Genomic DNA, 24,680 nt, shown 5'->3' on the forward strand with positions numbered 1-24,680 from the left:
CGGAACAGCATTGAGGCCAATCTGATCACCTTTGCCTGTATTTATATTGTGTTTCGCGGTGTGGTTCTGAGTGATTGTGCTCAGTGCTGCTGAGGGATCACCTTGTGTTCATATGTCCTACTGTTCGCATCAGGGAGCTTCATTTAAAAAAAAGCAGAATGGAAACTAGTGCAGATGAATTAAGAGTGAGGACAGAAAGATAGAGCAAGAACAAGAATGGGGTCAGTGCTGAAGAAAGACAAATGCACGCATGAGAGCAACCAAACCTCATGAGCCAGAAAGTGAGTAACTACAGTCTGGTATGCAAAGCAGAAAGGTTAGATCATGTCTGGTAATTATATTTTCAGCAGTGACCGGCACGATCCATAAAGCATTTTAGATAAACACAGTGTGAGTGGTACACATTTCAACAAAACCGTACTCCATCCAGCCTTAACAATGAACTGTCTATAAAACTAGTGTGTCTGAAAACCTGACTCATGACATTTAAATACTTCTGAGACTGGGAAAGAAGAGCCTAAATACTTTATTCTTGGGTCAGAAACGCACAAAAGATTGTCAAGATTAAATGCTTTTCAACTCGCCTCTGTCATAAAGCCCACAGATCAACACAGAAACGGTGAAACAATGCTGACGGTCCATCATTTGAAACATTATAATAATTTAATAAAGCTGCTTTATATTTTCATAAAATATACAGAAATGTGGTTCTTATTTTACAATGAACCAATCACTGTGAAAATGTACATAACATATATGCATATACAGCATTATCTTATCATTTCACACAATCTTTGACAGATAATCTGGTAAAACAGTCCTTGCTGTAAGCTCCCACTGAGCTTTTGTTTTTTTGGCAAATGACCAGTGTGTAGTGTTATCAGATGCTTCTGAACGGCAACTCTGTGAACTGAGATGAGAGATTGTTATCCTTCTCTGTGCTTCAACTGTAGTAGCACATTTGTCTGCTTCTGATGACAGCTGAGTGTGGTTCCATTCTGTAATTCGGGATTTTTTTTGCAAGAGCAATTTTCACATGTACAAATCTCTGACAATAGCTTCTTTACAGAAATAGCTTTTCCCCCCAATCATAAAGCAATCATGTTACAGGACAAATGTTAATTTGTGCAATGTCACCACGACAATTGGGAGGGGGGAGGGGGAATGATATAATTGTAACCCTCTGAGCACTGGGCTTCCTTTTATACTTTTGTAAAGCACTGGCAAGCTTTTGCTCCCACATCTATAACATTGAATTTCATTTGGAGGAATATAGTTTTGTTCATACAGGTGAGTTACAATAACTTCACAAACACAAGAACATTTTTTTATGAACAATATTCTCTGGAAAAGCAGAATAATCTAATAGTATCTTTAAAAAAAAATTGCCCCCCCCCCACCACCAACGCAACATTAAGGTGCTTTAATCCTCAAAGGGTTAGCCAAGAGAACAGAGCTCACATCATTCATTCTTGCCCCTCCCCCTCCCCAGCTACATAGTGCCTCCCAGAATCTTTAATATAAAAAAGGAATATTCCAAAAGTAGGATGCTGGCCCTCTTTTAAAATGCTCGAAATAACCCTACTCTTAAACACATAATACAAACTGCACGTCTTTGTGCAAAAGGTCTTCACTTTGAAGAAAATAAAGGCAAAGAGGCAAGTGTTGCACATTGTGAATGAGTTAGTGTCTGTCGTACACTGCTACAGAATGGACTACTGTACAGATGGAAATAGTGTGATCACTGGACAAAAAATTGATACAGGAGACCAACAGACATAGGGCTGGTTGTATATTGCACTTTTTAAAAATAAATGTAAAAACTAGCTGAACCCACATTGCATAATTAAAAAAAAGCAGGAATTGTATTAATAAGGAGTTTTGCAAGCAGTGGGCGGGCTGTAGAACTTTTTCAATACTCAGCTGCTCCCTCCTCATCTCCCATTTTTCCATGATCATTCTTTTGCAATTGGTCACCATGATGTGTCATTTGTAAAACCATCAGGGCTGACTGCTCCCCCTCCCCCTGGCCCATGCCGCTCTGTGATTTCTTTGTTGGCTGGCTTTCCATGCGTAAGACGGATTTGCTCTATTTTGCCTGTGTTATGAGCCTCCACCACCAGCATTTCATTCCCATTGGCATTAAGCCTTGTCTGTTGGAAGTGAGTTACAGTGTCCCACCGCAGTCAGTTACAGGATGAGTAGGGTTTGCTTTCAAAGGCCGAAATGACGCAGCAGTTCACCCCTCTCCAAAAGGCAGTGTGAACAATTCCATTTGATTGATCCTGTTGATGGTTGCTGGGAACCCAAGTGACCTGCCTCTGAACTGATGAACCTTCTCGAACACACTGGGAAGTAGGTTTGTGATTGTCCGTCTCAGCTGGGAGTTTGGGCCTACAAACACAGTGGCAGCCAGCGCAATGATACTGAGCTGCTCTTGTCTCTGTTTTGTTGTTGTTGAGGTTTTCTTGCTGCAGGTCTTTGAGCACATTCCAGAATGAGAACTGATCACACACATGGGAATCACTCTTGCAGAACACCTTAATTAAACACAGTAGCAATGTTTGGCCACCCTGAAAAATGCACTCACATTTACAAATATTAACACTATGACAGTTGAGAGTTTAACAGTCGGCTGTGTCAGAGGAACAAATCCCTTGCACCTGGACTGTTTCTGAAGGTTTAACAATGACTAAGGTTTGTAACAATCGGCAGACATTGAGGGGTGGCAGCTGCTAGTTCCATAGTCTTATATTTACACATTCCCTCTTTTTTCCTCTCCCCCCCCCATCCCAATCCAAAAAATTATAATCTGTCAACTATACACCTCAGAGTGTACATTAGTGATCTACTCATCACTGAGTATTACAAAGTCATATAACGTGAAGGCACAACTTGTTGCTGTTGTGATCGAAAGGCCTATGTTTTTAATTACATGACCTGCTGACTCCACATCCACATCCCAAATATCAGCAGATCAATGTGGCAAAAAGCTTGTCCTATAAAAGCCATCTTAAGTTGTCACCATAGAACTCACTGAACAGCTAAACACTATCAGATGGTGGACCTACAATGCCGTGAGCTGGGAGAATGTTTAAAAATATACCAATTGTTGTGGGTTTTTTGGTATAGCTGTATAATTCATAGCAAGCTGAAGCAAAGTAGTGGTTTCATGGAGGAGCCATAGTTTACTGCCACTGCATGAGAAATTTATTTATGATGCACCTACATTTGTTCCAGTGTGATAGTAAACGAATTAGTGGCATCTTGCTGTGTGCGGGAATGTGCCCTTAACTCAGAAAGTGGGAAATTCAAAAAAAAAATTAAAGAGGGATTAAAATGAATGTCCATCTCCCCTAAACACTTTCTGTCGGAGTATTCTGGAGATGCAGACTTTGGTTGTAGGGTACCCTACCAGCAGCTACTTTATTGATTGGAATCATTTTTGTGATGAGAAGATGTTGGCTGATTTGAGATTTTTAATAAATATTTTAAAGGTTTTTATGGCATTTAAATAATACATGGCTCATTTTAAAATATCAATGCCACTTCAATAACTATTCCATCATTATTATTCTCTTCCTGCTTTAAGTTTATAAAGTTCAGCCCTGCGACTGGTATGATGCCACGTACGTCAAGACACAAAGAAGGTCAACAACGTGCCACGTCAATAGCGTATGTCAGACAGGAGTTGGGTACAGTTCAGTCTCTGTGAAAGGCAGGAGTTGGGTACAGTTCAGCCTCTGTGAAAGGCAGGAGTTGGGTACAGTTCAGCCTCTGTGAAAGGCAGGAGTTGGGTACAGTTCAGCCTCTGTGAAAGGCAGGAGTTGGGTACAGTTCAGCCTCTGAGAAAGGCAGGAGTTGGGTACAGTTCAGCCTCTGTGAAAGGCAGGAGTTGGGTACAGTTCAGCCTCTGAGAAAGGCAGGAGTTGGGTACAGTTCAGCCTCTGTGAAAGGCAGTACCCATGCTAATACTTAACAGTTTACAATTCTTACTATATTGATATAAAAACTTATTTATAAAGTGAAAGCACTGAAATTTCTCAGCATTTCCCTTGTATCATTATCACAACCTATGGCTAGCAGAGTCGGGAGATATTCATTGGACTTGTGCACCTGACTGAATGGAACACACTTTGCCAGTCAGTTCCACGTATATAATATCTCACACTGCTAGTTAGAGAGGTATCCCTCTATTTAGGAGAGATATCGTTCTGTTACAGAACAGTTAGCCTCAGACCTTTACATGTCAGGGTGGGGGAGGGTGGTGTTGGGTGATTGAGCCAGTCCCACTGTGCTTTGAATAGGTACACTATGACTGTCACTCATGTTATACAGGAAGACTATAAGAGAGGACCCACTTTATACAGATGGTAAAACACCACTAGTACAGTTCAAACTATTACCGCCTGGTACTCTTGTGGGGCTTGGGCTCGCAATGGTTGGCTTATAAAAGGGGAATATACAATAGGCATGTACTGCAGTTGGGCGAACCTGAATTCTGGTTTGCTTTCTGTATCTTTGAATGTTAGTTTTAGGTCTGGATCACTTTGCCCAGTGTAGCTCCAGATGGTTTAAGCCACACCTGCCATAGTTTCAACCCAGAGCTGCTACCACCAATACTGGCCAGCACAGCCTGTCCTCAAATGCATCTGAAATGAACGAATTTGGATGAACTAATTTGATTTTGGAACTACATGGGCGTTCACTGCTGAGAGTTGCTCCTCTGTCCTCTATGCCTATAAAACAAAAAATAATTTTCTTATCACAAAAATTTAATGTAAGAAAGTACACTTAGGAAAAAGCATTTAAATACAGCCATACATGAAACCGAAGGAAAGCGATTTACAAACTGTCACGGTGCTAATATTTATCTGCATTGCGGGTGGTGCCCAGTGATCACAGCACAATGTCTTGTATTCGCTTGCCGCCCGGCGAGTCCTTCCCTCTGCAATCATGCACGAGGTGGTTGATCTCTCGGCCGTGCTCTGAGTCTGCCTCCCTGGATCCCAGCTCTGACAGATGCGAGGAGGCTTGATTGACAGGCCGGTCGAGGTCACGTGCTACTTGGCAGTGCATCACAGAGTACGTGACCGGAGGCCTGTTAGACGAGGGGCTGCCCAAATGCACAGGTGTACTGGCAGGACTTGAAATGTCAATACCGTTGCTGGTTTCCTGACTACTGGAGACCGAACCATTCACTTTTGGGCTGCAGACGGGTAGATCAAATGTCCTCTTTCCTTTCAAATCTGTTTTTTCGTTCTCAGCAGTGCGATCTCTGGGGTCTTTGCCAAAAGTTGCAAAAGTTCTCTTTGAAGTGCCGTTCTCATAGGGTTCAGAGTCCACACTGGTGGCCTCTATGGACAGTGCAATAACATTTCTGCCACGGTCAGGTGATTTGGCACGGCTTGGCACTGCGGCCCGCGGCATCCAACATCTGTCGGAGTGACCTAAAATCCGGCATTCTTCCATGCAGGTAAAACCTTCATTCTGATCTGGGGAGGTGGGAAGATAATGAAACAATGTTATTACTTTGGAAACACCGATATGTTCACCTTCATTGATTGTGGGTTCAAGTCCCACTCCAGGGACTTGAGCACAAAATAATCTAGGCTGACCACTCCAGTGCAGTGCTGAGGGAGTGCTGCACTGTCGGTGGTGCCGTCTTTCAGATGAGACGTTAAACCGAGACCCCATCTGCTCTCTCAACTGGATGTAAATTATCCCATGGCACTATTTCAAAGAAGAGCAGGAGGGGTTATCCCCGATGTCCTGGCCAATATTTATCCCTCAATCAACACAACAAGATAAACAGATTATCTGGTCATTATCACATTGCTGTTTGTTGGAGCTGGCTTGTGCGCAAATTGGCTGCCGTGTTTCCGACATTATAACAGTGATTACACTCCAAAAGTACTTCATTGGCTGTAAAGCGTTTTGAGAAGCCTAGTGGTTGTGAAAGGCGCTATATAAATGTAAGTCTTTCTTTCATGTTCCAAGGCCTGGTCAAACAAAGACTGGTTATTTCCCTACGCTGCTCTTTTCTATTTACTTTGTGATCTGCTGCTATTCCAGCCTCAGACATTGCCCAGCTTTGCAATGTCAATGACTGCAGGTGCATGAACTGAAGAGCATCGTGGTGCAAGTGGTATCACTCTATTCACCAAGGACCCTGATAATTTTGTTTGCTCATTGATTAAGATCGAGAGTAAGTCTTTCAGATTGTTATTTTAGGTGGAATCTGCAAGAAGGCCAAACGGTTCTGGGAATTGATGTGCAGCCAATTGCGTACAAGTACGAGTGTCATGATGTGGAATAGCATTAGGACACAGGCATGTAGAAGCTAACTGCGTATTTCGTGGGTAATTGGCGGAGACAACAAACCCGATGATTCCTGCTAAGACCCACATGTCAGCCCTTTGTATTAGAGTAACATCGATGACACACTTTCAGTGTAAAGGAGCCTATAGGAACGGGGGCAGGTCTTCAGCAGAGCTGGCTGGAGATCACTGATTCAGATAAAGCCGCTCACCACTGGATTATTCTCAATTTAACCCAAGGGAATGATACCAAGCCCACCTCCCACTGATGCCAATTAATGACCGGGTTCTGGCATCTACTGCAGACTTCAGTTGATGCAATCCCCAAACTACCCTGGATTTGGCTCAAAGTCGACTAATTATACAAGTAAAGAGAATTTAAAATCTTTCTCAGGCTAGGATTCAACTGCTCCTCACGTTTAATCTTACAGATGTAATGACTCACACTAAGAAATAATGGGAGTGTGTTTCACCGAGAGCGATGATCATCAGCAGGTTATGACCATCTTGTTTAGGAACAGTAGAAATATAATTTTCTCTTTCATATATGAAACCACAACCAGGGATGTTTGCAGTCTGTAAGTACTGTGGGTACAATTACTTGGAGGTATAAACAGCTTTGCACCCACGTACGCATTAACCAATAACTACTGACCTGGAGCATTTTTGTGTCGATATAAATTTGGCAATTATAAGACCTTTGTGTACTTTCCGAATGGATTTTGTATACAAAAAACATTAAAAACTTTTATCAGACAGTACGCCATTAAGTAAAAAAATGATCCCTCTCCCGGAGGAGCCAACAGTTGAAGGATTTAGGGCAAGGGCTGCTTTAATACTTCCTGTAATGTTTTATTAAGTCTTTCTCCCCAGTGGCCAGATGAATTGGTTGACTGCACGGAACAAACTGTTTTCAGTTTGGAATGGGCCCCAGAGACTCACTGAGATGGGAGTGCTGATTGACACGGCATTCTGGTCATTGATATTCAATAACAATGGAATACCATTAAGATAATTCAGTGCTTTTTGCATCCCTGGGCATGGAATGTCGAGGAAATAAGATGTATACCTGTTTTATTTAAGGACTGAGGGAGACGCTACTCAACAGTAACTTATTCTACAGTTCCCTGTGTACTGTGTGCACACTATAAAGATCATTTCCCGACCTTGTGCACTCATATTGGCAGTGCGTATTGCAGCGTGGGCTGCACACCATTTTATGACCATCTAAATTAAACCACATGTAGCAATCACCTGAATTTCCAACGTACGAGAACATTAAATTACCCCTATGGTGTAAACAAAGAGGCACAAGCCAGCTATCAACCTTCTAAATATAACCTTTAAATGTGCCGAAAATAATAAAACACTAATGGGCCTTTGGTGAGTTCACGTGGTCATAACAGAACTGTTGAGACATCAGAGGAGTTATTAGGAACTCGTAGAAAGAAATATTTCTACTCTAGAGTGTGGGATGACATAATGATGTATGGTTTAAGTGTCACCGTGTGTACTATAAATAGAGGATATTCCAAAATTTAGAATATATTATATGGATGAACTGAAACGCGTCTCATAAGTAGACAAAATATGCATTGAACATTGTATTGTTTATGTGACAAGTTTCAGACAATAAAATATTACAAATTAAAACGCTGACTACGTGAGCAATGTACTATCACAGATGTGAGTGCTAGCATGGAAAATGAGTGTGTTGAAAGGTTATACTTGATGTCTTGAAGCATAAAAGCAAAATTAAGCTTTTTGCATTGTCATTTAAATCACCTAATGAGGTTGCACTCTTTAACAAACTCTCGGCCCTCTTTAAATGTGTTCTTGCACCTCTGTGATAACAGAAATACATCATCCATCATAAATCTGAGATACATTATTAAAAAATTGGAAACCACAATATGGGCTCAATTTTCCCCAGCTATCTGCGCGTTTTTTTAGCACGTGCTGCATTTTTTGGCCTAAATTAAAATATCCAAAGTTCCTGCGCTAGCGTAACTCAGTTAGTTACGATTTTTTTTTAGGTTAGTAGCTTTTTGCGTCATTGGGGGTGTAACCTGCCACCCGTGCCAATTCTGGCCATTTTGGCCAGTTCCGATTTACTCCAATTTTTCTGAGGACGGCGTGTGTGACCACTCTGGAAAAACCTTCTGTGCAGTTAACAAAATTGGCGCAGGTAAGAGAATCAGCGATGCAGATGCAGTTCCACGGCCCCGACAGCAGCAGCAGAGAAGGGGGGGAGAGGAGAGCGGGGAGGCCTTTCGGCCAGAGTTAGGAGCGCGGGGGTGGGGGGGAAGAGATAGGCTTTTGGCATAAACACTTTAATAATTTAATAATGGAATGCTGCTGCAATATGCAAAGTGCTTGTACCCCTCGTTACCCTGGTAACCCGATCTTTTTGCCACAGATCTTAGGCTCCACCCCCAAAGCTAAAGTACAGGCTAGGCGACGCCAAAATCAACAATTCAAATGGGGAAAGTTGGATGATTTTTTGGGGGGCGTAGTTGGGCCATAAAATGGCTTTGGGGAAAATTGAGCCCCGGATCTTGCTCCGATAGGAGGTGCTGATTGAAATTACTGGTTTACAATAATCCAACAAAAATAAATATCAAATAACCACAAGGGATGTCCAATTTAAAAAAATAATTACAACTGCTTGCACTCGAAAAGCATCTTTAATGTCAGAGGGTGCGATTCAAGCCTGAAAGGAGGGAACATTTGCAGCAAAGGTTTTGAAATGTTTCTTCTGATCCACTTTGCACATGGCAGAACAACTGGCTGCATTATGCAAATATTTTGCTTATTTAGCAGCTGTCAGGAATATTCATGAGGCTATTGCTCCTGGATATAATATTAATATGCAAATATAGTCATTCTCGGTTACCTTTAGGTACGTTAATATCCCTTGGAAAGATCTCAGAAATGTACGGTATTTGACAAATTACAAATACCTTTGCCTGAAGCCAAAATATTTCACAACTGTACTGCTAGAAAAGGATTATAAAGAATTAAAGATTTTTTTTAAATTCAAAAATTGAATGCTAATTGAACAACTCTATGATTATGTGTTTAAACTCTATGCCTTGCTCATTATGGCCCTGAATTCTAATCAAATTAGGAACCTCTGCATAATGCGGATGGACTTTTTGGTACAGACCCCTTAGGAGAGGTCAATGAGGAGGCCGAGTGTTGGAGTGAGGGGGGGGGGGGGGGGGGGAAAGAATTTCTCCTGAGTGGCCCCTTCTTGATCGACAGCTAACCATCCCTTCCATTCCTGTTTTGGCCTGTAAATGGCCAAACCCTGTAACGGGATTTGCCTCCCTATGTTGAGAAGAATTGGCAGTCCTTTACGGGCTGCTGTTTGTCCACCATTCCAAACCCTGTGACGCTCTCAGTGCATCATGAGGTAAGTGCCGGAAGTGCCATTACAATATTTAAAACAACTGACCCCAGCTTGACTCAGTACAGGCGCAGTCAGCATCTGATGAACAGCAGCCCTAGAGTGTTCAGGATGATGAGGATATTCTGGGAAACCGTAATAAGGTTCATTTGCGCTGAACCTCTGTAGGTGTGCAGCTATGTAGAGAGACAGCTACCAAGCAGGCGAAGGTACCATAATGACAGGTGTCCCCGCTTTTCAAACCTTGCCGCTTTACGTGCCGTACCCACACTGCCGAGTAGTTTCAGCATTTTGATCTGTGTACTCAACTTACAAGCTCACAGTAGCATGCTGGGCCTATCACTATTTGCCAGTCTCCAGGGCTGATTTTAACCCCGCCTATTCGGTGGAAACAGGGCAGGTAAGCAGTTTGAATGGCCCATGGGACTTACCCACATCGATCTCGCCGGTTCCGACCATAACTTGTTCTTCTGAGCAGGTGACCTAGTGGGAAGAGAAGCCGGGGCCAGAAGAGGCTAGAAAGGTAAGATTTTCTTGGTTTAAAAAAAAAACTTTCCTTGTGGGAACAGGAGTGCGCCTCCAGGTCCTGCAAGGAATGTTTAGATCTCCACTGCCTTGGGCTTCCTGCCCCGTCTCCTGTTCGCGAGGTCCTACCGATCCCCTAATGAGTACCGGAGACCGATGCTTTGCGTCCCTTCCAGCGGCCTCTTGCCACCCTAAATCCTGCTCCCCCCAGGTTTGGGTGGGACACTGATGGGGCCTATACAGATGAGGCTCATGAGTTAAAATCTCCCAGGCCTGTCGCCACTACAGTCTGGTTGTTTTGCTGCCCACACAACTCCCGCCCTGAATTAAAATCGGGGCTTCCACTATTGGATAAGCAGCTAACTTAAACATCTAATAGAGAAATTTGCTCCATGAATCCTATGCTGGACACATGCATGAATGCAGGTAGGAAGATATGTGCACTGGCCAATAGGCTAATAATTATAATTATCAATAAAAAGTAATTCACTCGTAAGCGATTAGTAGTAAAACATATGGAAACCTGAAACCATTCTATACAAGTGGGCTGTGATATTAAACTGATCAACATAAATATAAAGGTGCGAATTTGGATTAGCATTTATTTTTTAATGCGTTTAATACTTGAAGTTCAAGTGTTTAGATACTGAAAAGCCCGAGTTAAAATACTCTTTAGAATAATGTTCACATGAAACACATAAGTAGTTGTAACACAATTAACTGAATAATTGATTTAATAATAACATCTCATTACAAGTGACCAGTACCAGAGGTAGACTACTTCACTCGGGCATGACATATTCAGTTACTAAGCTTCGCTGAGAGACTATCAATCAAACCATTGAATGTTTTTTAAAAGGACAATAAAAACATTATTTGCTGCCTACTGTTTGTGCGTTTGTGAACAGACACTGTACCGAGAAGTGTAGCATGCAGGTGATGTGCCAATTTTTAATCTCTGTGACAGCTTTCTAGAGAGGTGTTGAATAAAGGTGAGCGGCTTTCTCTCAGACAGGGAGAGAATATCGAAGAGTTGACTTGAGATATCCTCGACCAGCTGGTCACACAGTGGCACTTCCAGCACCCTTTTGTAGCCCACCGTTGTTGCTGAAGGTGCACATCAGTAACAAAAGAGGAGGATTGTATGAAAATAGGAGCAAAATTTTCTCAAATTGTTGCTGCACTCTTCCAGGCATGGAGTGCTAGACAGCCTTTGCAGCTTTTAAAACACTTACGTTTCTGATCGTATAATAATTAGAATTCTGCAAAGCAAAGGTTGAGAACGTACGGTGAATAACTTCACAATAAATAAATTCAACTCTTGTTACAGTTTGGTGGTAAATCTACCATCGATCCCCCAAGGTTCATGATTTTTTTTAATGCATTTTATCCTGGATACTAATAACCTTTCCGAACAAAGATCTGAATTATAGATACACTTCTTCCCAGGCAGGTACTCTTTGTCTGTGCTGCATTGCAGAGTCATTATCATCAATGTCAGTTCTGCATTGCTGTTATAATGGTGAATGCACTGTGGTATCAGTAGATGCCAGTAAAATCAGTAGGGTTGTAGCAATGTAGGAAATAACATTTTGGGACACAGTATATGAATAATTTGAGACATGACAGGTGACAAGTGTAGCATACTTGGGACCTATGCTTCCCAAAGCTCTCCACCACTGGGGTTCTCCTCACAATCATTACTAAGACAGTGAGGAGAGAGGCTAGGAGAAATGTTGTTTACACATAGTTGGAGGCACAGGGAATGGTTGAGGCAGAGTCCATTACAATTTTCAAGGGAAAATTGGGATACATATTTGAAGCAGAGAAAGATCCAATGCCCGGCGGAAGAGAGCAGGGCAGGGGGATTAGGTTTGAATTGCGCAAAGAGCCAGCACAGACACAGATGGGCTGAATGGCCTCCTGCTGTGCTGTAAACGTCAATGGTTCAATGTCTGAGTCTGTTGTGGACCAATTCATTGCTATGATTAGACAAGAACGCTATTATCGCTGTAACGATGCGACTAGCAGGATGGTAGAAGGTGAACCAAAATGACCGTGGTCTTTTATTCACCTTTCAATTCCTATGTTCTTGATTCTGAAAATGCGATTATGCACGAATGCCAGGAAGAGAGAACAAACAGCTACCATAGTTATCTTACTCCTTTATTTTTTTTTTACTTGTCTTAGTGACTGAGACAGGCAGATGCTTAATTTATATGGCAGGTCAAATTCAGTTTGAGTCTATTGATCTGTAGTGAAATCAATGTTTCCCAGCACTGGCATGGCACCTTGGCCCTGAAGGATTCCATTGGTTGAGAAATAGCAAACTACTGTCTGATACACGTGCTGTGCTCTGCAGTGGGGCAGAGAACCAGTGGGAAATCAAAGCTTGCTCTTTCCACATCATTTTGATTTGTAGAGTTTAAAAGTGGCACTGGGTGACGGGCTTTTGTTTTTTTTAAACTCTTTGCCGTTGCTGGATTGAAAGCATCTGCCAGATTTACACAATATACTTTTAACTCAAAATGACTAAAATTCACTGGGGAGGCACGATGGGAATGGTAGAATATTTTATTCCAGGAGTGAGGCCAGCTACGCAATTCATGTGTGATAAATGTTGAGTACTTTACAAAGGTCACCCTCACAACTCAAATAAAACGGGTAATCAATTGTATGTTCTGCTAACACCAGGGGTAAAAAGTTAAGTCAAATGGGGAGGGGCCGGTGCTGAGAGTTGCGACACAATCCTTTCACCACAGTGTTGGGTTTCAATCCAGCCCAGACTAAACAGAGAGCGTCTCTTCTTTCTAACGACTATAATCAGGTTCTTAAGTGCAATGTGTTTAATCGGTCTAGTTCTAATTGAGTACAAGTTCACACAGCACAGAATTGCCTACAGTTCAGCAATCAGTAATAAATTAATGTTCTCATTCAGAGGTGCCATTGGGTAACTGGTGAAAATTAAACGAGCCAAATTGCTGCTCCAGGGAGTTCTGAGATTGGGGTTAAGGTGCATGACTGGGGTACAGTAGAAAGGCCTGTATTCTTTAATCTCTGACCTGGAAACGTACACAAAATATGGGACTTCATTTGCCAGCAGTGATTAACCTTAGTCCGATGAATACAGAATTCCAGCCTGAATCAAAAATAATAAAAATGCAAATATACAAAATTAATTGAGGCAGCTGCAGATATATGCTGCATCTTATCATAGGTTGCTTTTATTAATAAATGTGTGTGCTTCTCAATACTAACTGCTAGAGAATGGAATACTTTTCAACTTTTGGCATCCCGCATCAAGCACTCTCTGATCAGGTGTGGCATGGAAGTATGCAGAGTAAAGCCCTCCCTACTTTGCTCCAGAGCTACAAGGTAACCCGAGTCTGAGAAAAGCATCCATTACAGAGCTAGTGTGAATGCTCCGTTTCTCACACCATTAACCTGATGGTCTGAATGAAGTTGCCAATTCAGTTAGGGGTAAAACATCTGCTGAGAACTCATCATTTCCATCTCCAGTCATAGGAACAGCCCCGAGTCTTTTTCCGCTATTCAGTTAGATCATAACTGATGTGTAACTGAACTCTATTTACCCGACTTGGTTCCATATCTATTAATACTCTTGCCCAACAAAAATCTATCTAATCTCAGTTTTGAAATTTCCAATTAACTCCCAGCTTCAACAGCGTTTGGGGTGTGAGAGCACCAGATGTCCACGACCCTTTGTGTGAAGTATTTCCTGACGTCACCCCTGAATGGCCCGGCTCTAATTTTAAGGTTATGCCCCCTTGTTCTGGATTCCCATCACCAGAGGAAATAGACTCTCTCTATCTACCCTATCGAATCCTCTAATCCCCTTTAAGTGTCAGATGTGGCTCAGTGGGTAGCACTCTCGCCTCTGAGTCAGAATGTTATGGGTTCAAGCCCCACTCCAGGGACTTGAGCACATAAATCTAGACTGAAACTCCAATGCAGTGCTGAGGAAGCGTTGCACTGTTGGAGGTACCGTCGTTCGGATAAGACAGTAAACTGAGGCCTCGTCTGCTCTTTCAGGTGGACGTAAAAGATCCCATGGCACAATTTCAAAGAAGAGCAGGGGAGTTATCCCTGGTGTCCTGGTCAATATTTATCCCTCAATCAACATAACAAAAACAGATTATCTGGTCATTTTCACGGTGCTGTTTGTGGGAGCTTGCTGTGCGCAAATTGGCTGCTGCGTTTCCCACATTACAACAGTGACTACACTTCAAAAGTACTTCATTGGCTGTAAAGCGTTTTGAGACATCTGGTGGCCGTGAAAGGCGCTATATAAATGCAAGTATTTCTTTCTTTCATCCACTACATTTTGCGGGAGATTCTCAGTGTGGAATTCCCGTCCAAGTGCAATATTTAAACGCAGAAGTGCAAAACATTCTATTCATTTTAGATTTCATAATCCACTGTCAAATTTCACCTAACAGCAATTTTCAGATTCTAGTCTCAAGTGTGAAGTCAGAAATCTAATCACGGTGGTGTATAAATACACATGTTTCTTCCCCCTGCTATTTTCTTCAGATGGCTGAATGAATGATTAAATGCTAAGAAAGATTTGCAAACTGGCTATTTTTTTCGGTAGTTGATATAATTCCTTGTTCAATCATAATCCTGATAAAATGCATGGTAATTTCGTACCAAGCTGTGCATTTATCGTGCCACAGCAATGGAGTTCACGGCTGCATGTTGAAGCAGCTAACACTTTTTAAATTCATTTCACGCTTTCAAAGTTGGGCAGCCATGACAACAGAGCACTTACTCTGGCCTCAAAACATTAGAATGAGAGAGGGCCAGAAATTGCTGCAATGGTGCACATTGCGTGGTGAGCGATGTTAATTGGACTTTCCACCTCGCCGTTCACATCGCATTAATTGCTCGCCGCAAATTGCTGGGTTTGGTTTACAAATTAATAATGGCGAGCGTCGTTAATGTGTCATTATTATCCCAGCAACTTCTGGCCTCCTTCCACCCCCGAAAAATCACATTGAAAAATCATCCTGCCAAAGAAACCAAATCGGCTGCTGTGGTTCAAATGGGCTATGACCCTTTGTTTCCCATCAGGTTGGGATGCTCTACCGATCAGTTCTGTCAGGAGCTGAGGAAACCCATCAGGCGCACTGCTGTAGGCAAGTTGGGCTATCAGTTGAGGCTGGGGGCTTTAAAGAGTGATCATAATGGTGGAAAGTTTCCTGAGTATGACACTGAATAGACAGCCAAAGCCTGGTCATTGCTGTAAAGTGCACATGATGCCAGACCCGGGCCGTGGTTCATTCTCGGGTTGGCAACCAGTAACTAATGGGGTGCCGCAGGAATCGGTGCTGGGACCCCAACTATTTACAATCTACATTAATGACTTGGATGAAGGGCTCGAGTGTAACGTAGCCAAGTTTACTGACGATACAAAGATGGGAGGAAAAGCAATGTGTGAGGAGGACACAACAAACCTGCAAAAGGACACAGTCAGGATAAGTGAGTGGGCAAAAATTTGGCAGATGGAATATAATGTTGGAAAGTGTGAGGTCATGTACTCAAGCAGAAAAAAAATCGAAGAGCAAGTTATTATTTAGATGGAGAAAAATTGCAAAGTGCTGCAGTACAGTGGAACCAAGGGGTCCTGGTGCATGAAACACAAAAAGTTAGTATGCAGGTACAGCAAGTGATCAGGAAGGCCTTGATTGCAAAGGGGATGTTATATAAAAGCAGGGAAGTCTTGCTACAGTTATACAGGGTATTGGTGAGGTCACACCTGGAATACTGCGTACATTTTGGTTTCCATATTTACGAAAGGATATACTTGCTTTGGAGGCAGTTCAGAGAAGGTTCACTAGGTTGATTCCGGAGATGAGGGGGTTGACTTATGAGGAAAGGTTGAGTAGGTTGGGACTCTACTCATTGGAGTTCAGAAGAATGAGAAGTGATCTTATCGAAACGTATAAGATTATGAGGGGGCTTGACAAGGTGGATGCAGAGAAAATGTTTCCACTGATAGGGGAGACTAGAACTAGGGGGCATAATCTTAGAATAAGGGGCCGCCCATTTAAAACTGAGATGAGGAGGAATTTCTCCTCTCAGAGAGTTGTAAATCTGTGGAATTCACTCTTCAGAGAGCTGTGGAAGCTGGGACAGTGAATAAATTTAAGACAGAGATAGACAGTTTCTTAACCGATAAGGGAATAAGGGGTTACGGGGAGCGGGCAGGGAAGTGGGCCTGATCAGATCAGCCATGATCGTATTAAATGGCGGAGCAGGCTCGAGGGGCCAAATGGCCTACTCCTGCTCCTATTTCTTATGTTCTCATGAACCTGGGGGCACCATTGTCGGGCTGACCTAGCAGTCGGCTGAGAAAAGAAAACATGGCAGCCACGGCAGTGCACCCTCCCCTTTAAGGGTGACCATGCTGCCATTTTAGAGAGTATTGGGGGCACCAGCCTACGGTGGCACCGCTCCGGTGGGGCAATATCGCGAGGGGGTCCCCACCGGACGGTAAGAGGTCAGCGTGTACACGCCATGGTGGGAAAATGGGCGGAGCGAGCCCGGACGCTCCTCCGCTCCTGAGGAAGGGCAATTTCTAAAACGGCAACCCCTCCACGGAGAGTCGGCGGCCATTCCACGCCATCCCTTGGCCGCCACTTTTCCGCGGTCAGAGGCCTCATCGAAAGGGGCAATTTTGTCCCCCATATTTCTTGCTCAATGAAAGTAAGGTAGAGTCTCCTGATCCAAGATTTCCTTCAGCTGTCTTTGCATTATACCCATTTTTCGATTCATTAACTATTTTGAATGATTGTGTGGAGATCCGAAAGCACAGACGGCCTGTGCCAACAGACAACTAAGTTTCCATTTAAACAACTCCTTTGTCATCACGTGCACAAATCTTTAAACTTTAACCAGTCGCAGATTTAAATCGGATCTTTTTCTCCAGCCTGTATAATTTTCGAGCACAATCCCTGTTCTGCACCTCAAATTTAGGCCTCCCCCTCTGTCTGCCCCATACACAACATACTATTCTCTGTTCAAACACCTCCTCCTCCCTCAGATTCTTCACCACACTCCCCCTCCGCTGCTCAGCAGCCTTCCTCCCTTTTACTCACCACGCCCACTCTTCCCCCCCCCCAGCATGATATTCTAAGACAGCTAAAGCCTGGGACTTCACCGTGCAGAGAACTGTGCGAGCAATCTTTTAGGGCTTTGAATCTTCTGAAAAAATGAAGACAAGCAAATGCTGTTTTTCTTTATACAAACACTATAGCGTTATTAAAGGGCTGCAAAAAGAATGAATGCTTTATCCTGGGGGTTTTATCCTTTTGAAAGCACACTATGGAGATCACATTGTTTCTGTGTAAAAGAGGCAAGAATCTACTTGCCTGTGGAATCTCCTCCATAGACATCAAAGGGACTGAGAACACTTTAGCCATGCCAAAACTGTATCGTCAGTCAGGATTACCCACATGTCTGGGTTTTGTGTTTTCCAAGCAGTTGAACCGACTGATAAGTACTGCAATTGGCTTGCTACCAGTCTGATCTTGAACAGTTTGCTAGAAGGACCCAGCGCTGGAAAATGTTAACAAACTAGTGTAGCATCTTGTTTATTTTTTAATTCGTTCATGGGATTTGGGCATTACTGGCAAGACCAGCATTTATTGGCCATCCCTAATTGCCCTTGAGAAGGTGGTGATGAGCCACCTTCTTGAACCGCTGCAGTCTGTGTGGTAATGGTACTCACACAATGCTGTTAGGGAGGAGTTCCAGGATTTTGACCCAGCGACGATGAAGGAACAGCGATACGCTTCCAAATCAGGATGGTGTGTGACCTGGAGGGGAACGTGGAGGTGGTGGTATTCCCATGTGCTTGCTGCCCTTGTCCTTCTAGGTGGTAGAGGTCGCGGGAATGGGAGGTGCTGCCGAAGAAGCCTTGGCGAGTTGCTGCAGTGCATCTTATAGATGGTACACACTGCTGCCACGGTACGCTGGTGATAGAGGGACTGGATGTTTAAGGTGTTGGATGGGTTATCAATCAAGCGGCCTGCTTTGTCCTGGATGGTGTCGAGCTTCTCGAGTGTTGTTGGAGCTGCACTCATCCAGGCAAGTGGAGGGTATTACATCACGCTCCTGACTTGTGCCTTGTAGATGGTGGGAAGGCTTTGGGGAGTCAGGAGTTGAGACACTCGCCGCAGAATACCCAGCCTCTGACCTGCTCTTGTTGCCACAATATTTATGTGACTGGTCCAGTTAACTTTCTAGTCAATGGTGACCCCCAGGATAGAGCGATGGTAATGCTATTGAATGTTAAGGGGCAGTGGTTAGACTCTCGCTTGTTGGAGATAGTCATTGCCTGGCACTTGTGTGACGTGAATGTTACTTGCCACTTATCAGCCCAAGCCTGAATGTTGTCCAGGTCTTGCTGCATGTGGGCATGGACTGAGGAATTGCAAATGGAACTGAACACTGTGTAGTCATCAGCGAACATCCCCACTTCTAATCTTATGATGGAAGGAAGGTCATTGATGAAGCAACTGAAGATGGTTGGGCCTAGGACACTGCTCTGAGGAACTCCTGCAGCGATGTCCTAGGGCTAAGATGATTGACCTCCAACCACCACAACCATCTTCCTTTGTGTTAGGTATGACTCCAGCCAGTGAAGAGTTTTCCCCCTGATTCCCATTGACTTCAGTTTTACTCGGGCTCCTTGATGCCACACTCGGTGAAATGCTGCCTTGATGTCAAGGGCAGTCACTCTCACCTGACCTCTTTAAGCAAAAGAGGTCCTTTTGTGGAGAAACAAAGGGTCCTCCGCTAGATAAATAAGACCACAGGTTTTGTGCTAATCAGAATGGATCTTACCACCACTTTAATACACCACCTTGATCCTCTGAAAATAGCATCAAAATAATAACTTAAAATACGTTTTAGTCATTCATTCTGAGATTACTGTAAACTGAGGTTCATTTATGTACTGACTGTAAAATATACGCCAGAAAATCATTTTTCAAATGATGTTCAATGGGAAGACGTGAACATTTTGCAAATGGAGAAGTTTGTTGGGGTGATTAAAGGATTGAAAGATGAAAAACATCAGCAATTGGGAAAAGATGTGGTGTTTTAGATTTCAAGACAAAGACTCTGTATTTTTAAAATCCACAGGGAGCTATTAAAACGCAGCAGCAACTAGTTCGATGGCTGGTTTTCCTGGACTGACATACAAATCACAAAATGTTGTGCTTTGGTTTCACAAGTAAGGACTATGCTTGTAACTGGGCGAGGGTCTCTGAAAATGAGCTATTGTAAGAACTAGTCAAATAGATATCAAACGTTAACCTAGGCAAGGCAATTTATCTGTGCAAAATAAATTCCACTGTATGGGCCCAAGTTTCGGCCTCAGTTGCTCCTGATTTTTTGCAGCAACTGTTGTAGAACGGAGTATCTTAGAAATTCATATTGTCGGCATTTAGTTTGCTCCAGTTCTAGTCAGTTAGAACAGTTTCACTTTGGAACAGAATTTTTTTTTCAAAAGGGGGAGTGTCCGGCCACTTACGCCTGTTTTCAAAGTTTCGGCAGTGAAAACTTACTCCAAACTAACTTAGAATGGAGTAAGTGAAGAATTTTGTACGCTGGAAAAAACCTTGTCTACACTTTAGAAAATCAGGCGTAGGTTACAAATCAGGCGTAGGGAATGGGAGGGGGGGGTTTAAAAGGGAAGTTTACAAACATTAAACACTTCAGTTTTACAAATAAAGAGCCATCATCAATAATAAATGATAAATACATCAATAAATCAACCAATAAATCAAAAGAAATATTTTTAAAAAATCAATAAATAAAACATTTTCTACTTACCGACTGCAGCACCGGGAGCCCTCCAACAGCGTGCTGGGATGCCACCCCCCAGTGTGTCTCTGTCAGTGTCCCTATCTCTCTGTCTGTCTGTCTGTGTGTGTCTCTCACTCTCTGTCTGTCAGTGTCTGTGTTTCTGTCAGCGAGTGGAGGGGGAGGGGGGCAGAGGGAGAGGGAGGGAAGGGGGAGAGAAGGGGGGAGGGGAAGGGGGGAGGGGGAGAAGGTGAAGGGGGGAGAAGAGAAGGGGGGGAAGGAGAAGGGGGTGGAGGAGAAGGGGAAAGAGAGGGGGGGGAAAGGAGAAGGGGGGGAGAAAGGAGAGGGGGGGGGAAGGAGAAGGGGGAGGGAGGCTGAACAGGCCGGGCCCAAGACTTCGGGCTGGGCCCGTCCCCAGCACCAGATTTACAGGTAGGTGGCGTTGGGTCGGGTCGGGTCGGGTGCGGGGTCCGGGGTCGGGAACGCGGGTCGGGTCGGGTCGGTTCGGTTTGGGTTGGGGGGTGGTGGGGCAGAGGGAGGCGGGTCGGGTCCGGGTTTTGGGGGGGGGGGGGGGAAATCGGGAACGCGGATCGGGTCGGGGGGGTTGTTGGGAGGGAGGTCGGTTCGGGTCGGGGGAGGGGGAGGGGGAGGGAGGTCAGGTCGGGTGGGGGAGCGCGGGTCGGGTCCGGTCCGGGGGCGGGGGGAAGCGGGAGTCGAGTTGGGTCGGGAGGAGGCAGGAGCTGGGCGTGGGAGGCAGCCTTATGCATGCAGCCCCAGTGAGGCCATTCGGCTTCGGGCCCCTCCCACACAGTTTTGGGCGCCTGGAGCTACTGCACATGCGCGGCCACTGTAGCGCGCATGCGCAGAGGTCCCGGCATTGTTTTCAGCGCAGGGACCTGGCTCCGCGCCCAGCTGCAGAGGACCAGCAGGGAGCCAGAGAATCTGTAAGTTTTTTTTAGGCGCAATTTGTGGCGCGAAAAACAGGCGTCCAGGTCGGGGCTGTGCCATTCTAGGCGCGGCCCGAAACTTGGGCCCTATATATGGAGTCAAATAATGATTGAACATTCATCTATATTGAGGGTTGTAATGGCCACATGTTAATAACTCAAGGCCGCAATCTGGAACCAGTAGTCAAGTCTTCATTCCCACATTTTCCTACACTGCAGCTTTTTGGAGCTTAGGCATTTCAGACAGTGGTCCTGAATTTTATGTCAATGAAGGAATAATGAGTGAACTCGGGAATTTTCCCAGCTAAAGCCCAGAGTTCTATCTATTAGAAAAGACTGTGGAACATGCAAAGTCCTTACACAATACCACAAATCCACACGAGGCACATTCTATGGACAAGATCACTCTGTGACCTGCATATTTATTCACAGAACCAAGAAGTGATGACCCTGCGTGGGACCTCCCTTTATATACCTGGGTGACCAGGTGAGGAGTGTCTCCCACAAGTTCACCCCCTGTGGTCAATGTGTGCATTTCTCAAGTATATACAGTATTGCAGTGTTGTTACATGAAGGTTACATACATGACATCACTTCCCCCCCCCCCCCCCACAACGTTTTATTGGGATCACAGGTTAAGTCTTTCGGCTGGTCAGTGCTCCCTCGTGGAGCGCCGCAGTTGGAGCTCTGGCTGTTGAGCCTTGGCCTGTGTGTCTGTCCCCTGTGGTGATTCCGGCCTGTCCGGGCTGGCCGCAGGGACTGTGCATGCTGCTGAATGTTCTTGTTGCTCGTTCACTGGCGGTGGTGTGAATATCATCTCATGATCTTCCTCAGGTTCCTCAGTGTCCATGCTGAACCTTTTTTTTTTACTTGGTCCAGATGCTTGCGGCATATCTGCCCATTGTTAAGTTTAACCACGATGACCCTATTCCCCTCTTTGTCTATTACAGTCCCTTCAAGCCGTTTGGGCCCCAAAGCGTGATTGAGAATGAATACGGGGTCACCAATTTCTATACATCTCCCCCTTGAATTACGGTCACGGTACTCATTTTGCGACTGGCGCTTGCCTTCAACAATGTCGGACAAGACAGAATGAATGCAGGACAGCCGAGTTTTGCGTGTATGTTTCATAAGGAGCTCCGTGGACGGGACCCCCGTGAGCGAGTGCGGTCGGGACCTATAGGCCAGCAGGAGGCGCGATAGGCAGCATTGAAGGGAGGGACCTTGAACCCTGAGCATACCTTGTTTTATGATTTGGACTGCACGTTCCGCCTGGCCATTGGAGGCCGGCTTGAACGGTGCTGTCCTGACATGGTTGATGCCATTACCCGACATGAACTGCCGGAATTCGTAGCTAGTGAAACATGGGCCATTATCGCTAACAAGGATGTCCGGCAAACCGTGGGTCGCAAAGACCGCACGTAGACTCTCCACAGCGGTGGATGTCGTGCACAAATTCAAAATGATGCACTTGATCTATTTCAAGTCCGCATCAACCACGATGGGAAACATTTTCCCCATGAACGGGCCCACGTAGTCAACATGAATGCGTGACCATGGCCTGGTGGGCCAGGGCCACGGGCTGAGCGGGGCCTCCCTGGGGGCATTTCCCAGCTGAGCACACGTCGTGCACCTGCGAACACAGTGTTCCAGGTCTGAATCAATTCCCGACGACCAAACGTGTGACCAGGCAGTGGCCTTCATCAGCACGATGCCTGGGGGCTCGCTATGAAGTTCCCTGATGAAAGCTTCCCTGCCCCTCTGGGACATGACTACCCGGCTGCCCCATAGTAGTCAGTTGGCTTGGATGGAGAGCTCATCCATCCGCCTGTGAAACGGTCTGACCTCCTCAGGGCATGCTCCGTGTGCGGGCGCCCAATTCCCAGTCAGGACACATTTCTTAATCAAGGATAGGAGGGGATCTCTGTTGGTCCAGATTTTGATCTGGCGGGCTGAGATGGGGGAGCCTGCGCTGTCAAAGGCATCAACGGCCATGACCATCTCAGCGCTTTGCTCCGCTGTCCCCTCAGTGGTGGCCAGTGGAAACCTGCTGAGCGCGTCAGCGCAATTTTCAGTGCCCTGCCGGTACCGGATGGTGTCGTCATACGCAGCGAGCGTGAGAGCCCATCGCTGTATGCGAGCTGACGCATTGGCATTGACAGCCTTGCTGTCTGACAACAGGGATGTTAACAGCTTGTGGTCCGTTTCTAATTCGCACCTCCTGCCAAAAAGGTGCTGATGCATCTTTTTCACCCCAAAGACACATATGAGTGCTTCCTTCTCAACCATCCCATATCCACATTCTGCTTGAGAGAGCGACCTGGAGGCATAAACCAGGTTGGAGTTGCCCCTCAGCATTGCACTGCTGCAACACGCACCCAACCCCATAGGACGAAGCATCACATGTCAGAACCAATTTCTTACAGGGGTTGTACAGGGTCAACAACTTATTTGAACAGCATAGGTTACGTGCCCGATTGAAGGCCTGTTCTTGACAGTCCCCCCAAAACCAATCGCAACCCTTACACAGGAGCATGTGTAGCGGCTCCAACAATGTGCTCAAGTTCAGCAGAGAGTTCCCGAAATAGTTCAAGAGTCACAGAAATGACGTAACTCCGATGTGTTGCAGGCCTGGGTGCTCATCGAATCGCCTCTGTTATGGATTCGGTGGGCCGAATCCCGTCTGCAGCAACCCTCCTGCCCAGAAACTCGACTTCGGGAGCCAAAAACACACACTTAGGCTTCTTGAGTTGCAGGCCCACCCAGTCCAGTCGGCGTAGCACCTCTTTCAGGTTGTGGGGGTGTTCCTCGGTGTCCCGACCCGTGATGAGGATATCGTCCTGGAATACGATCGTTCCAGGAATGGATTTGAGCAGGCTTTCCATGTTTCTTTGAAAGATCGCGGCCGCTGATCGAATGCCAAATGGGCACCTGTTGTAAACAAACAGTCCCTTGTGCATGGTGATTGTGGTCAGTAGTTTGGATTCGTCGGCCAGTTCTTGGGTCATGTAGGCTGAAGTGAGGTCCAACTTGGTGAACAGCTTGCCGCCTGTCAGCGTGGCAAAAAGATCCTCCACTCTCGGAAGCGGGTATTGGTCTTGTAGGGACACCCGGTTGATAGTGGCCTTGTAGTTGCCACAGATCCTGACCGAGCCATCCGCTTTTAGGACGGGAACAATGGGACTCGCCCAGTCGCTGAATTCAACGGGCGAGATGATGCCCTCTCTCAGCAAACGGTCCAATTCACTTTCAATTTTCTCCCGCATCACATACGACACAGCTCTGGCTTTGTGGTGCAATGGTCTGGCATCCGGGGTACCTTTGAATGTCCCGACGCCAGGTTGGAATAGCGACTCAAATTGCTGTAGGACCTGTGAGCATGAACTTTGCTCCACAGATGACACTGCGTGCATATCCCCCCATTTCGAGTTTATCTCAACTAACCAGCTTCTCCCAAACAGTGCGGGACCATTGCCCGGGACAATGCAGAGTAGCAGCCGGTTCACTGATCCATTGTGTGTGACAGCTAACATTGCACTGCCTAGCACTGGAATGATTTCTTTGGTGTATGTCCGTAATTGAGTCTCAATGCGTTCTAGTTTGGGTCTGCTGGCTTTGAGTGGCCATAGCTTTTCGAATTGT

The 24,680-nt window shown here is 45.2% G+C and overlaps 1 protein-coding gene across 1 annotated transcript in view; it reads right to left on the reverse strand.

Annotated features, from left to right (window-relative positions):
- Window positions 1-1,506: 1,506 nt before the first annotated feature.
- The window catches only part of pcdh19 (protocadherin 19), a 136,433-nt gene continuing 113,259 nt past the window's right edge, over window positions 1,507-24,680 (reverse strand). The window contains exon 4 of the mRNA XM_070883066.1: window positions 1,507-5,495. Coding sequence (XP_070739167.1) covers window positions 4,900-5,495 — 596 coding nt within the window. The 3' untranslated portion in view covers window positions 1,507-4,899. The remainder of the gene's footprint in view (window positions 5,496-24,680) is intronic.

The sequence above is a fragment of the Pristiophorus japonicus genome, chromosome 6 (assembly GCF_044704955.1).
Source record: "Pristiophorus japonicus isolate sPriJap1 chromosome 6, sPriJap1.hap1, whole genome shotgun sequence".
In the NCBI taxonomy this organism is placed as follows: Eukaryota; Metazoa; Chordata; class Chondrichthyes; family Pristiophoridae; genus Pristiophorus; species Pristiophorus japonicus.